Genomic DNA, 18,711 nt, shown 5'->3' on the forward strand with positions numbered 1-18,711 from the left:
CGATCTTATAATTTCTCATTAAATTTAATGTTGGTATTACAGTACTATTTTTGCATGGTATCTGTTTATGAATGAAAATAGTATAGGCTTCATTTAAAGGCGATTTTCACAAAACATCTCTTGGGGCGGATCTCTGTATAACGAACATATTTTCCGGTCCCGCAAATGTCCATTATAGAAAGATTTCACTGTACGTGGAAAATTTCGGCTTAAATATTCTTTGTTTTCACATACTTTTTAAATTTAATAACTTTATTACTAGAAATTAATTTCCTTTTAATAATACAAAATAGCTTTCTATGTGGACTTATCAAATTGAAAAATTAAAATATGTAAACAGCAATTTATTTAAAACAATTGACTTATTGATAAGGTAGAGTGAGTCGAACAATTCATGCAATAAACATAGCTCAATTGTCATAAACAGGAGTGCAACGATTTTAACAGTAAAAATTTTTGTTAATATCATTTCACTTGAATATATAATTCATTATCATTTTAATTCTATAAATTTAATATTAAAACTTAGAAATTTTAAAAATTTAAATTTATATCCTGGAAATTACGTGAAGTTGAAAAACATTTTATGCAATATAATTAATTAAAAGTTACATTATTTATTGTTTCTAATGAATAATTTTCACGGTATTTGTTTCTAAAATTATTTTATAAATTACGATAATTATTTTATTAGTTAAAAATATCCTATTTATCATAAATGATTTTTATCAGATATATTCATAATTCTATCTTTTCCTGTTTGAATTTAATATAAATAATTGTTTATTTTGAAACTTGAATATCACAGAATGAAATTATTATTCAAACAATGTTTTTAAAATTATTTTTGATAGAAAATTTCTATATTTTTCAATATTTATAGCAAATATTATATTAAATAATATACAGTAATTGTTGATGTTTAACATAAAATAGTAATGAAAATATATAATTTAATTTGAACTTTTATTATAAATCCATACCATAGGTTTTATTTAAACTTTTAATATATAATTGTTGAGGAAAATTTCTAAATTATTAAGGGAAAAAATATCAGATGAATTACTTAACATTTTTAAAAACTACATCTGAAAATAATTGAAGGTTGTAAAATAAACATCTTTGTTATTTAAACTTGCAATTTTTTTTTTTTATAACAAATTTCACTAGAAATTTCATGTAAAATCAGTGAATTGATTTTATTTTTCAATATTTATTATAGTTAAAGTTTCAGTTTGAAGTAAAAACCATAGCCTATGTACTGTATATAAAAAATGATTTATTAAAGATAATTTCAAAATTTGAATTATTTTTGTGTTTAAAAATTTTATGACATAAGAATGCATGACTAGATTAAGATCAACATAAAGGTATATAAGTACTCATTCAACATTTTTTTGATATTATATATTCTTGAGAAATGGAAAAAAGGTTGGCCTATATTATATTGTAGGAAACAAACTTAATAGCATAACATAATGATAACAGTGTTTGTTCGATATTACGTAAACAGTTACTTAACTTTATTATTTTTTTTCACGAAAAAAATTCAGATAGCTGATCAAGTATAACGAAAAAGATATAAACAATTTCTTAACGTATACGCAAAAAGTATAGAAAATTATTTTTTTATGTCGATTGTAAAAAGGAAACTTTGCTTTTCTTATAATTAAATATTTAATACTCTTATCATTAAATGTTGGCCGAATTTAAATATACGAGGAAATAAGTACCAGTCTAGCGTAACTTTCTCACGAAAAACACGGTAATGCTTTTTTTTTTTTATAAATAACAAACCGCATGTATTATCTGTTCAAGGTCAGGGTGAGAATATAGCGCGAAAAATACATAATAGAGTAAAAATAAACGAGTTTTTCTCATTGCAAACGTCGTAGAAGCCTCATTTCTTTCCATATAAACAACGTTTGAACTATATAAATATTTTGTTTCTATGTGAAAGACGGTTGTAAGTTTGACCTTTAACTGTTTAGAATGAGCGAGAGGAGCTGAGAAGATTGGGGTGATTGAGGAAGTTGGCACATGCGCGTTAGCTAACACACGTACACACGCTCTCACTATAATCGTGGTAGCAGTAAGGTAGAGGACGAAGAGAAACATAAGACGATCCGGCATAATATCAGGATATGATTAATTTTACCGCGTTTAATTCCTTATATATTATCATATAATCGGAAACTTTTATTTTATTCGTCTTACGAATAAGTTTAACATGGTTTTCAGTTGCAGATGTTCGCCTTATTTATTATTATTCTCTTTTACCGGCTTAATTATATTTATAGAAATATGTGCTTTAAACTATAATAAATACGAATTAAATACATATCATAAAGGTGAGTTATTATATTTTTCTTTATTAAAGTTTTAGAATTAACATTAGCAATGAATTCATTTAAAATATAATTAATAAGGGCGCGGGTTAGATATTTTCATTGTTATTTTTTTACGATATAATACCGTAAAGAAATGTTTTAAAAGTAACAATGAACACGTGTGAAATACATTAAATTAATCTATTTCAATAAATGGATATGTAATTGAAAGAATTATATTAATTATGTAAATTTCATTCATTGTTTAATTAATTCATTTTCATCTTTTGAGAGAAACGTTTAAATGATAAGCCAAGCAAAATATTTATTTCGAAAGTTTGTGGTAACGAAAAAAGTAATGTGAATATAAAATATAAATGTTGCCCGAGAATAAAACTGCCTTTTTTTTTACATAAATATATTATTCATTTTAATATATTAAATTTTAAAAATGTCATTTAAAGTACTAGGACATTCAAGACAAGTAAATTAAGTGGGTTTTAAGAGAAGAAAAGTTTGTTGGATGCTGTATTATATTAAGAAACTTCATTAATTGATAAAGATTAAAAAAAAAAAAATTGAGAAGTTTTATCATTTAAACGTATTGTTTTAAAAAATCTTAAGCACAACTTGATCAACGATTTAAATCTAATTTATACAAATTTATAATTTATTAAAATGTTTATTACATGGATGAAAATGATTGATTATAATTTCATGAATTTACATTAAGTAAATAATAAATTTTCTAGTAAAATCAGGAAAATTTAAATGTTAACTTTTATATGAAATAAGTAGACATTAGTGTAATTTAATTGATGATTTTGATGATTTGTTTTCCAATGCATTCAGTTTTATAATTTTTTTTTTCTTTACAGAATTCCATTGTCCTCTAAATTATTTTAAGTGCATCAATTCTACTCAGTGCATTTTAACTATAGAATTGTGTGATGGTATATTGAATTGCTTAGATGGAAGTGATGAACAAGACTTTTGTGGTAGGTATTATAAATTATATTACATTCAGTATTTAGAAGATAGCATATTCTATGATTTAATTTTACTATTTATTTATTACAAAATAATTTGCTTAGGGCAATAACTTTACAAAATAGGTCAAAATATGAGAAGGATTTAAGTAAATCCCTATTAATCAGATTGAATTTTTTTTGTAAACTAAAATTTGAAAATTTCAGATTAAAAATACTTTATTTCTAGAATATAAATTATTTATACATATATCAAATCATTATATTTACATTTAAACAATAAAATAAAGCATATTGTATATATATTTAATGTTTTTAATTATTGAGTCATCTGAAATACATGTACAGTACATATTTATTTTTGAATAAGATCATCCTAATACAATATCAAAAGTAAATATAGCCTACAAAGAAAATATTTTCATTATTTTAAAATACTATAATATAAATTTAATACATAATGCTTCAGTAACATGAAATTGTTTGACTTATGGGTAATGAATTTAATTCTATTCTGGAATCAGGTAACCTGAAATATATTTCATAATATTTTTATATTGCTTAATTGAAAGTTTTATTCCTTTTAATTATAAATATATTGTAAAATACATTTATTAAAGTAAAATATGAATAATGTAAAATATCATAAAAAATTTTTACATTTTTCCATCAATAATTATTTTATTGATCATCAATATTCATTATTTCAGTTATATATTGTGTGTCTAGAATAGTTTAATTTCATTTTACTAATAACTAACCATAGAAAAATAAATAATAGGCTTCACTTTAAGAAATATTTTTCTATCTTTTATAAATTAAGATATTAAAATATGTGAATTATGTAATATATATATATATATATAATACATGTATATAATTTCATATTAATCATTGTTATAAAAATGCATCAACTTAAAGATCAGTTTTTATTACAATCAGCTTGTAACTTAAGTGTCCTTGCACTTGGCCGATGATTGATATGTTCTAGTTTTTAAGAGGTCACAAATACAGAGTAAAGACAAAACACAATTTTTCTATTGTTTCTTTCTTATATAAATACAATAAAGTATATAGTATTATTTTATTATTTCATGCATTAAATTTAATCAATGTTCAGTCTAGACTAGAATGTTGTTTGATTTAACATTAATCCAATATACAGTAGTAGTATATAATTTACAAGAATGTACAGTACATATAAATAAGTAAGGTCCTACTAGGAATTAATACTTTTGAAATAATAATAAAAAAATAATTGTTTTATAAAAACAATAATGTAAAGAAATTTTATTTTTATATAAAAATAAGATTATAAGTACACTCTTGCTAAGGGTGTGACTATACAGATGCAAATTTGGTTGCGAGCGAAAGGTTGCGAACGATATAGTTTTTGCAAAATAAAACCATGCACAAGTGAGAAGTGAGAAATCTCACTGGCGAGAGCGAAATTCTGGTTCTTGCACATATCTGACAGGGTTTGATATTTATCGTGTCTCACCTCTTCTCGCCACATATTCTCGCTTGCTTGGAAAATTCACTTGCTCGCGTCTGCATAGTTGCACCCTAATCCAGCCTCTCCTATTATCTGACATACCCCCATACCCCCATTATATATTTCTCTTGTTCATGTTTTTTTAAGAAATGTATGCCTATATAGTAAACCTGTAATATTAAACTTAAAAAAAAAGATGAAATACATGCACTTGATGTCAAGTGTATTCAGTAGAAATAAATAACAAACTGATATAAGGCATTAAACTTGAAAGAATCTTTTTGAATTCTTATATGCTAGCACTTTCAATGAAGCATATTTGTTGCCTTCAGGCAAAAGGGTTCTGAATGGAATTATTTTGGAATTTGAAATGGTACCATTTACAAAACTTAAACATATAACATATGGAATATTGAAATTTATATTTGAATCAAAAACTTGATTCAAGTACAACATACAAATTAGCTTCAATAAATGAAATGGTAAGAATAGTAGAAGAAATGAAAAATACAATATATTTTGTATAAATGTTGATAGAAACTTTGGATTTTATTATTTACAAATATATTTTCACAAATTTTAACAGCAATTACATAAGCTGATTAGAATATATAATTCTGACTGTTCACTTATCTTGAATATTTGATGCTACATGCTAAAATTCGTTATTATATATTTTAAATTTGTAGGCTACATGCTACGTTTTTTGAAATTTGAATAAAATTCAGTGTTCTGTTCAGAACTTTTTTGCTTGAGGACAATGAATATGCTTAAGGTGACCAGATTTTAACGTTGGTGAAGCGGGACAAAATTGATGGGAGGGAGAGTGGTTGTCTTGTTGAAAAAATTGTTCTAGAGCAACAAAATTTTATTATCAAAGAACACAAAAATTGTATTTTATTATATTTTTTAAAATTTTAACATATGTAAAATTTACAAATATAATAAATATATATACTATTATGCAAAAGAATAAAGAATTTTTTAAAGATTTATATTTCTCATTTGAGTGGATATTTTTTAGTAGATTGCTGTCGTTGTTTATAACGTCATGAAATTTTTCACAAGAATTTGTTAATTTTTATTTCACAAATAATATGGCTTTTGAAGTCTCAACACTCAATTGTGATTTATCAGATGTCCACACTTTATTTGCAGTAGAAAAAACGCATTCAGTTGCGGCATTAGTTCCTGGTAAGGACAGCGTGTATTCCACAATTTTTATATTCTGCGCCATGTCACATGCAACGAACAAAATGTTACACGTGTTCCTGAACAAAAACGAACACGTGTGAACATGCGCTGCTTCGTTGCTGCAGCTGTGTGCCCCAAACCATTTTCTGTCGGTTTTTGCCACAAACACGAAGGGTTTTGTCGGCGCAACATTCTTTATTTCCGATGTTCACTCACACCTTGATATTGATACGTGTGATACAAAATGATCTTTACGAACTTATGTCTTAAACATAAGACATAAGTTTATGACACATAATTGACAAAAAACTTAATCTTTCCAAAACTCAGGACTTTTTTAAAATGCTGCAGGATGCAGGACAAATTGTAAAAAATCGGGACTGTCCCACTTTTGGCAGATGTCTGGTCACCTTAAATATGCTTCATTGAAAATGCTAGTGTATAAGAATTTAACAAACTTCTTTAGAGTTTAGTGCCATAAGACATTTTGTATTACTTTGTATTGTATCTTGTACACTAGCAATTTCTGAAGCAATTGCCACAGGCTCTCATGTCTTCTGTCACACTTTCCTATCCCCCTTTATTTCACACTTTGTTTCTCATTTCTTTCCTCTTCTTTCCATTTCTTATAGGGCTAAGTCTGCCACTAAATGACAGACATCTCTTGTACTCTTTAAGTAAAGTAAAGTGCCATAAGACAGTTTATTTACTAATTTTTACTGAATTAAACTTACAATTACTGTATCACTGTATATAATTTCACAATGACAAAAAAGTAGAGTTTCAAAAAGAATCAGTACTGAAGGACAATAACTTAGGTTGTCATTCATAGCCTCTAGGCAGGTTTTAGGCATATACACTCAGTAATTGTGCCTCTCTGTGAAAAGAATGGCTAGATTAGCAAGAGTCTAGTGTACTTGTAAATAATTTGTAGATTTTCTTTCATTTTACCAAAATCAATATATTTTAGCATTAAGTTTAACATATTTTTTTGCCCCTTTCTACATTGAAAATTTTGAAAATATAAAACTTGTAAAATTATAATTTTTTTTTTAAATTCAAATTTCTCATTAGTCTTTCTATTTCTAGATATAAATTTCCAATATTTGAATTTATTCACACATTTATTTACAGTCAGTTCAAAATGTTATAATTTTACTCAATTATAATGTGTCAACCCTGGATTGACAATAACTAGGTGAAATAAAAAAAAAATTATGAAAAAACTAAATAAGGGAATATTTAACCTAGTCTAAAAAATCATATTTTCATCTAAAAATATTAATTTCTGAATAGTGTTAATGAGTCATTAGTTTTTACTTAAGTGAATGATGTTCAAAAAACTTAGACTATTTGAAATTGTGTTCAAAAAGTTTAGAATAATATGAAATAAATTAGTAAATACTGTCCAATTATAAGTAGTAGTAGTAGTATTTGTAATTTATTGCAATTATGTAAATTTTGTCACAGGTGTTGTATAAATTACAATCCAGCATTTGTCACAAAAGCAGGGTAAACACCTTGTGCATGAAATGACAGTTAAGCCTGGATCAAAGCCAAAATTATTGATTTACATGAAGAAAATATTAAGCAACAGAAATTGCAAGAAAAGTGAATTATCCATAGTTTAAAGTGGAAAAAAATAATCCAAAAATTTAATGAAACTGGAACTTTAATGTTGAAAAATGCTCTGGTCATCCAAAATTTATTTTGGAAATGACAGAAATCACCACTTAGAAAAATTGTACAATAAAATAGACACACAAGCTTGCAACAGATGTCACAAGAATTGATTGGAAAACTAATTTCAAATACAACAGTTTTCAGTTATTTGAAGATGAGTTATAAATCAGCCAAACTACAACATAAACCTCATCTGACAAAATTCAAAAGAAAAAATGATTAACCTGGACCAAAAACTATAAGTGTTTTATACCTGAACAATGGAAAAACATCATTTTTAGTGATGAAAGTATATTTTGTGTTTAATTAGATTATGGAAAAAAGTTTGGCACTTGAAATGTCAAACCAACAATCCAGATTGTTTACGAGTCATTAAATTTCCCACTAAACTAATGGTGTTTGTTTACTTGACTATAATAAACTTGAAAATTGTGATTTCTTAGTGAGACAGTAAATGGTAATATTTTAGAATATTTCCTCATCCCAACAATGGAAGATCATTTTCAAGATGATAATGTAATCTTAATAACAATGGAGTTAAGTGTCAAAATACATGCAAAAAAGTCAAAGAATTTATTAATCTAAAAAATAAAGTTCTTGGATTGGCCTGGAAACTCACCAGACTTGTCTCCAATTGAAAATATTTGGCCCATTTGTCAAAAATGGCCTCAAGAATCTAACCCAATCAATAAACAAGATTTAAAAGAAAAACATACAAAAATTTGGTCCGAAATTAGTCTTGAACAATGTCAATCACTTATTGATAGTATGCCAGAAAATAAAACCTTTAATTCATAATAAAGGAGATTTAACCAACTATTAGAATAAAATATTTTATACTTTCAATTCTAAATTTTTGAACATCATTCACTTAAGTAAAAACTAATGACTCTAACATTTTATTTAGAAATTAATATTTTTAGATGAAAATATAGCTAAAAGACCAGGCTAAATATCTCCTTATTTAGTTTTTTTTAAATAATTTTTTATTTCACCTAGTTATTGTCATTAAAGCATTGGCACATTATGATGGAGTTAAATTATTCTAAATTTTTTGAATTAACTGTGTTTTGAATTGGGCTGTAATTTTAAAAAATTGTAGACCTATAAATTCCCACTGTTGTCTGGCTGCGTGTCTGTCTGTCTTGAGAATGGAGTCAGATAAATGAAAGCTGAGGCCAGATATGGAAAGCTTAGGCCTCAATTAACTATATACGAACTTCTAATGCAAACCAGAAGTAACATTACTTCAATTGAAAAGGTTTCCCCTGAAAGGTGATAGATAGATGACTGGCACGACTCTACTGATAACAGGAATAACTGCTTCATAGCCCTCTTGTGGCAAATCGCCACCAGAGGGCTATGAAGCAGTTATAAATTGGCTAAGGACTTGATATGGTGAGAAGATTCTCTTCTTTTTAATGTAAAAGTGTCAGATCCTCAAATAAAAGGCTGATGTTAGATAAAAATTCACAGTTAAAAACGATATTAATTATTGTCTTCTAATGAAGTTTTTTCTTCAATCCAATGTAACTGTTACTTCTGTGATGGTGTTAAAGGGATAAATGGATAGACTCAAAAATGTATATTTTTGTAAATAGTCTTGACTTCAAATTTTAAATTTACAAGGGTTTTTTTTTTTTTTTTTCAACCTTCACCAACTCAGAATAAAAAAATAAGAATGAAGAACAAAACCATTTTACTTGTAGAAGGTAGTTACAGTCTTCAGCTATTTTTCCACATAATTGTTTTCTCGATTTAGGCAGACATTGTACTGTGACACCAGCTTTTGTATACCCATGTTGAAGAACGTTGCAACCAGGCCATTCAGCCAACCTTTAACACTGTCAGTCAGTCAGCGGTATACAGTGTGGACCTTGAAATTTGAGGAAACTCCTCACTGATCTCAGAAATCACAAACCGATGCCTTTCTCACACTAATTAATCCACTTTGTCCAATTAATCCACTTTGTCCAATTAATCCACTTTGTCCAATTAATCCACTTTGTCCAATTAATCCACTTTGTCCAATTAATTCACTTCGGCCACCAAATCGTCAATCATCACACACTTCTTCCCTTGACTGTCCTCATCACGAATGTTGTCACGTCCTTGTTTGAATTTCCTGCATCCATTGGATCAGTTGATGCAAGAAAGGTGTCAGTTTGTGATTTCTGAGCTCAGTGAGGAGTTTCCTCAAATTTCTAGGTCCACACTGTATACCGCTGACTGACTGACAGTGTTAAAGGTTGGCTGAATGGCCTGGTGGCTACGTTCTTCAACATGGGTATACAAAAGCTGGTGTCACGGTACGATGTCTGTCTGAACCAAAAAGACAATTATGTGGAAAAATCACTGAAGACTGTAACTACCTTCTAGAATTAAAATGGTTTTGTTCTTCATTCTTGTTTTTTCATTCTGGGTTGGTGAAGGTTGAAAAAAATAACCCTCGTATTAAAATAATCTTGTCCATACAAATAATTCTGGGTCAGTTAAAATTCTTTTTAATATTACAACAAGAGACAGATGGTTAACAACTTAAAAACCAACATCACGATATTAAAAACACAAATACAATATACATTTGATGTCGACCTTAAAGTTGTTTGCTTCAGCAGACAACGTTAGTGCTTTTAGCATGTTTAGTCTCCAGGTGGCATTACTTATATTTAAGTGCTGCTGTATTTGTTTGAGCATTATGGATCTCTATAAATTAAAACATTTTATATTGGTACAAGAGTTGTATCAGGGAAGTCAAATTGGTAGACAAAAAGCACTGTTGAATCCATTTAAGATTCTTAGGTAGGACGTGTGCAACACAATTACACTAACAAAATTTTTCTCTTCCGAATCTCTATCCCAGTCATAAAGCCATTCATGAAGTATATCATGAGTTATTCATGCTTTTTTACTGTGTATATACTGACAAGGGGAACCTGGGAAGTTTTCATCATCGATTTTGATGAAATTTTGTGGAAATGCAGTATTTATTCATACTTAAACTCTGCCAAAACTGCAGGACCCACTATTCAGGCATTCTCGAGAAATTCACGATTAAAGTTTTTCTACAACTATTAATACCTATGCATAAGTGCCATCCATGCATTTATGGCATGATGTGATTAGTTAAGGTGTTGCATGAAGAGCATTAATATGCAGGTTTGAATCCCGTTAATTTTGTTTTTTTTTTTTACATTTGTAATTTAATCTTATTGTTATTAAATTATAAATGTAAAAAAATTATCTCGTACAGGATTCAAACCTGCATATTAATGCTCTTCATGCAACACCTTAACTAATCACATCATGCCATAAATGCATGGATGGTACTTATGCATAGGTATTAATAGTTGTAGAAAAACTTTAATTGTGATTTTTTTTTTTTTTTTTTCAAGAATGCCTGAATAGTGGGTCCTGCGGCTTTGGCAAAGTTTAAGTATGAGTAGATACTACATGTCCACAAAATTTCATCAAAATTGGTGATGACAATCTCCCAAGTTTTCCTTGTGAAGTGTTCTAACATTTTTAAAAGCACAAAGCAGCAATGTAAGCCTTTCTTTTGTCTGCTTACCATCTTTTCAATGTGAAGCCATAAAGAGAGAGTTTTTGATTGTAGTAATCTATAAAACAAATGTATTTTGTCACAATTGAAAATATCTGGACTGCTTGATTGAGAGACCAACTCTATGAAATCCTGTGTCTCAAGGACACAAGGAATGCCTTTTTGTTTAGAATAAGAAAAGAAAATCTATTAAGATATGCCTTTTTGTATAGTGCCAATGGTGTATACATGCCTTTTATCTGCAACCTGAAAGTTTTATAAAAGATGCCTTGTTCTATCAATTGTCAGATCAATTGATTCAGTTTCCTACTCATCCTGTGCATATTTCTTTGACTACTCCATGACTTTAGGTGAAATTGATATCAAAAATTTCCTTCAGTGTGTGTGCCTGTTTTCTGGATAGACTATCCAAGAATCTCCCAACAAACTTTTCCATCAATCGTTTGGAGTCTTCTTATAGATGTAAACTAAATTTCTCATCAGATTGGATGACAAGAGTAAAAAAGTCTAAATTATGACTGTGGAAAACTCCAGTAACTTAGCCTTCATTATAGTCTGCTAATGAGAATTAATTCTCTTAGCAATGAACTATAATGAAGGCTAAGTTACTGGAGTTTTCCACAGTCATAATTTAGACTTTCTTAAATATCTGTAAGTGAAGAGATAAAAACGGAATCTTGAATTTTCATAAAAAGAAATTGTAATCGATAATATCTTGTACCATCTGGAGACAAGAGTAAAGTTTCAAGTACTTGTAAAATTCACAGTTGTAACCAGGTGGGTAACCACAGTTTGTACCCAATGGGAACATCTCTTGCTTAATAAAGAGATTTTATTATACAAAAATGAGTCATCCTTCAACCCAAGAACCATACCTTCACATTTGTGACCTTTCTGCTTGTGCCGTCCAGTTATGGTCTTTTTCAACTTTAATTTAAATTGAACACCTGTTTTGATATTGGTTGTGACTGGAAGTTGCATGACCTCACACATTAAATAAAGTTGACCAAGTTTACAGTACAATATATTCAATTTTTTTTAAATTTAGTTAAGTAGCTTGCTATAATGATTGCTTTGCAGAAGCATGAGCTTTTTCCCTTCTTTTTGCACTTCAAACATCTTTTCTAGTTTTGAGGAATGATTTTCTGCTTGTGAATTAGCTGTTTAACCAACAAGTCCTATGTTTCAGTTTGTGAGATAATTTTATTTGATTCCACAAAAGTTGAAGCCTATAATTCTTCCTTCTTCCTCCTCCTCTGCCTCATCATTTTTCCTCATCATTATCATTTTTACTCAAATCCATTAAATAATTTTCAATTATCAGATCTAAATCTAGCTCTTCAGTATCTGTATTCTCATGGACAAGTAATTGTTCTTTGAAATTATAAACTGCTTGTGAGTTTATTATGTCATCTCTTCAGAGAAATTTTTAGACCAAAGCAAATTTTTGATTTCCAAAGTCAGTGCCATCATTGCTTGGTAAGCCAGCTTGATAAAAGCATTTCAAAAATGTTAGATGAGATGACATTTTGAACAGTAAAGAACCAATAAATCACACCTAGAATTGTTACTGATTTTGTGAATTCTTCTGCAGAATTGCATTTTTCGGCTTTTGAAGTCAGCATGTTTAACAATTGTTAACAATAGTTGAATTTTAGTTAGAAGAGGTTGAATTTTTGAAGTCAAGTTTGGAGGGGAAAAATGCAGTTCTACATAACATAATTGGATGGACTAGAGGCTTGGAACATTGTTTATCATAAGTAAACTTCTTTTTTGATGTTTCATGTTGTTAATGTTGCTGAGACAGTCATTAAGTAGTGCAGATGTCATCCAAGCCTTTTTGTTTGCTTTTCACTTAAATGCCAATTTTTCCACCTTTAATTTTATTTGCTTTGAAAACTGTTGGTTGCTTAGCATTTCTGATGACTGAAAGACAAAACTTTTCTCCTGTTACATTACAACAAAACAACACATATAACTGTTATTTTGAACATGTCATTCTTATCAACAAGAGAACATGTTAGAAACTGCCTATAAATGAAATCACTTTCATCAACATTGAAAATGTTACTGATTTCATACGTAGCCCCACTAAACTGGGAAGTTTTTTTTCAATCTTCAGCAATAGCTGTCTGCATTTGCCAATTCACTGTTTAACAGTTTAAACTGAATATTGTTTTTGGCATAAAATTATTCTAGCCAGTCATTGCTGTCAGCAAAAGAATAAATTCCAAGATTATTACTAATGATTTTTGGAACAATACTGAATAAAAAAATCATAAATTTTGTTGTTTAAATCTTCATGCTTGCCAGGACATGTTAATTTATTTTTGAATGAACAATTTTGCTTATAGGCTGCCAAAATTTTATCTTTATTTTTAAAAATATTTGACTTAGTTGTTTTATAAATTTTAAACTGTTATGCAAGTGTTTATTGAGACTTGTTCATGTCACTTTCTTTGATGACCAACACCTTTTTATCCAAAGTTAGTTCATTCAGCTTGCTTTTAGGCATCTTGGACTGGTTTGTTGTATCACCTTTAACATTAAGATCCAACATTGTGGTAATTGGAACTAACTGATTGATTAATTCAGTTTTAAGAAAATTTAATGGCAGTAACAGCTTTGAAGACTCAACTATTTATGATAATATAAAATAAAAAGCTTTGTTTTCCTTTGTACTGTATTTTCTTCTATCTATTGCCAGTATCTTTTCTCCTGTTCTACAATACTGTGGTTAATAGTAAAATCCATCTACTGTCTTCTGAAATTTCTGAATCTGCTTGTAAGATAGTAGTCAATGCATTAGTTAGATATTCATGATTCAATATATCATTCAAAATAATCTTACTTAATTAAAGCTTCTGACAATTCCACTAATTACTTCTTTATTGCAAATGTAATTCCAAATCCAGTCCACTGACAATGATGATGCTGAACACGGAAAGCATAAAGTGGTCCGTTTAACCATCATCTAGCCTATCCAATCTCTATAAATAATTGCTAAGCACAAGGACATACAACATAAACCTGGCATACAAATTAAATCTTACTATTTATTCATTATTAAGGATTCAAAGGATCCAATAAATTACAGTTTACTTCCAGTGATCTATTCCAGTGGTTCTTAACCTTTTTATACTTGCAGCCCATCAAATATTTCATAATTTTTTTGTGACCCCCATTTTTTTAATAATAATTTATATTTGTTAAATTATCTGTAATAAATTGATTTTTTTTTATTATTGCTTTATTTTTTTATATAATAAATGTAAATCATAACTATTATTTCATTATCTATTTAAATAACATTCAAACTTCACAATTAAACACGAAAACTCAGATTTTTAACAAAAAATAAAATAAAAAACCTGTCGATAAATCGATCCAAAGTCGGTGCTAAAACTAAACTAAAACACCCACAACTTGTCGTAAAGATTTTGCATATCTTTTGCAAAAATATTTAAATTTTCAAAGCCTACTATTTTTCCTAATTATTTTTAAAATTCCAAGCATTAATAGTTTCTTAGAATTACTTTGGAATAAAAAAAGTAAATACTGTGGTGTAAGTAGCATATTTGCATTTATTTCTTCTGTACTAACAAAGTTTTATGTAGGAAGAAATAAAAAATAAATAAAAAAAAACTAAATAGGAAAACTTTATCTTTCTTATTTCACTTTTCAATATGATATTCGGTTATACATCAATTTTCATTTTATTATATTCTGAAGGAAATTTTGCATAATTTTTCATTATTGACTGTGTAAGATCTAATTCAATAGTAAGTAGTCTTTTAAAAACTGCTGTTCAGTTTGATTTTTGATCTATATGTTTAATATTTTTGATGCAGTTCTAACAACAGAAACAAGAATTTCTTAAAATGTTCTAAGAAGCTTTTATTTTTGCCTTCCAGAATCAGAAGTGGCATATAAATTATTTTATTATAACTTGAGTAGTATTAGCATAGTTAATATTTTTGCGTAAAGAATTGTTCCTGTAAAGATTATTTGATTTATGATAGAGAAAAAAATCTATCTTGAACTTTGTTTATTGAAAGATTCATTTATTTCTTAAAGAATCTGATATGTGTAGATCAAGCACATGCCGATATGGTTGTCAACCTAGTCCAAAGGGTCCATTGTGTTACTGTCCAGAAGGCTCAACTTACAATGGAACACACTGCCTTGGTATTGTATTATTATTTTATTTATGTATATATATTATTGCTGTTGATTTATTTATTTGAGGTGTAAAATGGTTTTGATAAATATTTATCATTTATAGATATTAAAATCCCATCCTCATTTTTGCTTTATACTACCTACAAACCTTTTGCCATTAAGGGTGTTGAACTTCCAGTAGAAGGTACACATCCTAGTGAAATTATTTTGCCAATATATACAACTGGACAAATTTCAGCAGTTGCTTTTGATGTTAAAAATAATAACATTTATTATTGTGATATTGTGGATCAAACAATCTATCGTCAAAATTTAAAGTCATCTCAGAAAGAAATATTTCTAGAAGGTTAGTAAATGTTAAATAATAAATTAATATATATCAATAATGGTAAATTCTGTTTAAAATATTGTATTGTAGGAATTGAAAAATGCAGTGGATTGGCCATTGATCAAATGGGAGAAGCTATTTATTGGTCTGATTCTAGTATTGGCTCTATAAGTGTTGCTAGTCTGTATAATTCCTCCGTCCAAAAGAACTTGTATCAGCTAAAAGGAGCACAGCCAAGAAATATTGTTCACACAATGGGGTAAGATAAATTTATATAAGTTAATGAATAATTTAAAAGAATGGTATTTCCTAAATATTAATAATACTTTAGTTCTTCAATTCTAAGACACATCATGAATTTGAAATTGAATTTTAAGATTTCTTTTATGAAAGGGAAAAATTATAAAACAATTAGTTTTAGTTTCAAATTTTGTTAAGTAACAAAAAGTTAAAGAAACAATACATTTTTTCTATTTTCATGCTCTTTTGCATGTACAATAATTTTTCTTTGAATATGGCATCATAATGTCATCTTGAAGGTTTCTTTTATGTTAAAAAGAAGTTAAAATTAACTGCTCATTACCAGCAAAACTCATTTGAACTGATGTGAATATTGAGCAGAATAGTTGAAAACATGAATTGATACAATGTGTTGTCTAGGCAATGATTGCTATTTGGACTATAAATGTAAGATATCATTAATTCTAAGATGGACCTGCACTTTGGACAAGTAAAAATAGGTAAATTGTCTTAGAATCAAGGAAATACACTAGTACATAAGTCAAACAATTAACATAATTCATTAAAATTTATTTGTCTACTAATACAACATTTCAGATAATATGAATATCTTAATAAAAACAATAAGTAATTATTATAATTTATGAAACATTTTTGGTTTTTTTTCTATAAAATAACATCTCATGAAAATAATTTTGATTTTCTGAAAAAACAATGAAGTTTATTCTAATTTAAATTTGTTTCAAGCTTAACGAATCAGTTCAAATTTCTATTGTATACAATTCAGTTGTATTCATTGTAAATGAACGATGACTGTAGAACGACCAAAAACATAACATTAGGCTACATTTATGTATCTTATGTTATGCTGCATGGAAAATACTATAAATAATAAATTATATCAAGAAAATAATAAACTGAAATAAATCATTCATAAATAAATTTTAAAATAAATTTTTTAATTTATAAGCCAGGGTTATAACTTGAATTATATAATTATTCTAGATATATGTTCTGGATTGATAAAAATAAAATAAAGATGGCTGCAATGGATGGCAGTAATGAGTTCATACTTGTTGAAGCTGAATTAGACATTTTTAGTTCTTTAACAGTATTTAATCACAACCTATATTGGTTTAATTCAGCATCTCAACAAGTAGAAGGAATTGATATAGACCGAATCAAACAGCGAGTAAGTTTTTCTTGTCATTTTATTATCATTTATTGCCATTTAATTATATTTTAACTTTCCAATTAATTATAAAAGTAATAATTGTTGTATAATTGTGTTATTTTTCAGGTAATTTTAGACAAACTGAATATGAATATTAAAAGTATGATTATGACAGATGATTATATATATTGGACTGAAACTTCTAAAGGAATTCTTCATATGAAAAGTTTGAAAAATACATCTAAACATTCTTCTTTCTTTCTTGAAAATTTACCTATTCATATAACATACGTTCATATAGCAAATGGAATAACATGTAAAAAAACATTTTCAATTCTAATATTTTTTTATTTATAAATATTGATACTAATTTAATATTAATTATTTTTAGCCAGAAACAGTTCACAAGATTGTGTTAACTGTGATCTATGCCTTCCAATGCCTTATTCCCAAGTTCAGAAATTTAAATGTATTTGCCAACAGGGCTTCCATTTTGATAATGAAACTAGAAAATGCAAAGGTAAAAGCTTTAATTACATTATTAATTTTTTAAAATATCAAATTAACAGTTCTAAATTAAAATTAATCTTATAACTTTATTGTTTTTTATAAGAGTTGAATATTCTTTAAAGACTAAATTTACAAAAGATACTGAATGTTTTCTCAAAATTAATAATGTATGTGTCTAATCAAAATGAAAAAGTAATATTATGAAAAAAATTGATAATTGCATAGAAATTTTGCACAAAATGTTATAAAATCTACTGTATTGGCCCAAATATTAGTTGATATTTTTTCCAGTTTTAAAAGAGCAAAAAATTTCCCTCAGCTTATATTAGAATCAAATTAAAGTTTTCTTCAATTTTGATAATTGGTGTTTTATGCAGGGAATTTGTCTGGAGGAGGTAATCCCATGTTTTTTAGAACATTACCTTAAAATATAGAGAATTTTGATAACTAACTATGGTACACATAGTGCAGAGTTAAACTGAAGCTGAAATTCAGTATGTCAATTGTTTAGCAATGTTAAATGCCAGCTAAGTTGTGACCTATTATGCTGCAACTTTCAAACTATGAGCAGGAACTTAATATTTGACATGATTGTAAATAATTGATTAGTCAATTGTGTTTTTGAACAATTGACTAATCGATTATTTGGTAACTTTTTTATTTTAGTTCCAAGAGTCTTTACTAATCAAGTGATTTTCAAAAATTTGGGAAAGTTTGCTGAAAATTTATTGTTATTCCTGTAATGTACTCAAGTTCTTTGGTTAGATCTCTGGATAATAAATACAAATATGCATATTGAAGTAAAGGTTGGAATGCATTCATTTTGTATTTGAATTGGTCTTGTGTGTGGAAATGTACATGTGATGGAGTGGCAGTCAGTTTACTATCAACAACCCTCTTAATCTTGTCCTTTTTACTGTGATGTAAAGAGCCAAAAAATGGACAGAGCTTCTATAGATCTGTTTGATCTCCAGCATCGCTTTGTCATTCTGGTTTATGCTTTCAACAAATTCTTTATGTGCAG

General features: G+C 27.7%; 1 protein-coding gene across 2 annotated transcripts in view; it reads left to right on the top strand.

Moving 5' to 3' along the window:
• Window positions 1-1,859: 1,859 nt before the first annotated feature.
• LOC136969593 (low-density lipoprotein receptor-related protein 1-like) overlaps window positions 1,860-18,711 on the top strand; it is a 59,836-nt gene continuing 42,984 nt past the window's right edge. The window contains exons 1-8 of one of the 2 annotated variants that reach the window (XM_067263818.1): window positions 1,860-2,351; window positions 3,209-3,328; window positions 15,331-15,441; window positions 15,539-15,781; window positions 15,854-16,022; window positions 17,009-17,195; window positions 17,304-17,493; window positions 17,569-17,697. In XM_067263818.1, the coding sequence (XP_067119919.1) occupies window positions 2,231-2,351; window positions 3,209-3,328; window positions 15,331-15,441; window positions 15,539-15,781; window positions 15,854-16,022; window positions 17,009-17,195; window positions 17,304-17,493; window positions 17,569-17,697 (1,270 nt within the window). In that variant the 5' untranslated portion in view covers window positions 1,860-2,230. The remainder of the gene's footprint in view (window positions 2,352-3,208; window positions 3,329-15,330; window positions 15,442-15,538; window positions 15,782-15,853; window positions 16,023-17,008; window positions 17,196-17,303; window positions 17,494-17,568; window positions 17,698-18,711) is intronic. The other variant, XM_067263817.1, reaches the window with a different exon arrangement.

Source organism: Centruroides vittatus, unplaced genomic scaffold, assembly GCF_030686945.1.
Source record: "Centruroides vittatus isolate TY-2023 unplaced genomic scaffold, ASM3068694v2 contig_18, whole genome shotgun sequence".
NCBI classification, from domain to species: Eukaryota; Metazoa; Arthropoda; class Arachnida; order Scorpiones; family Buthidae; genus Centruroides; species Centruroides vittatus.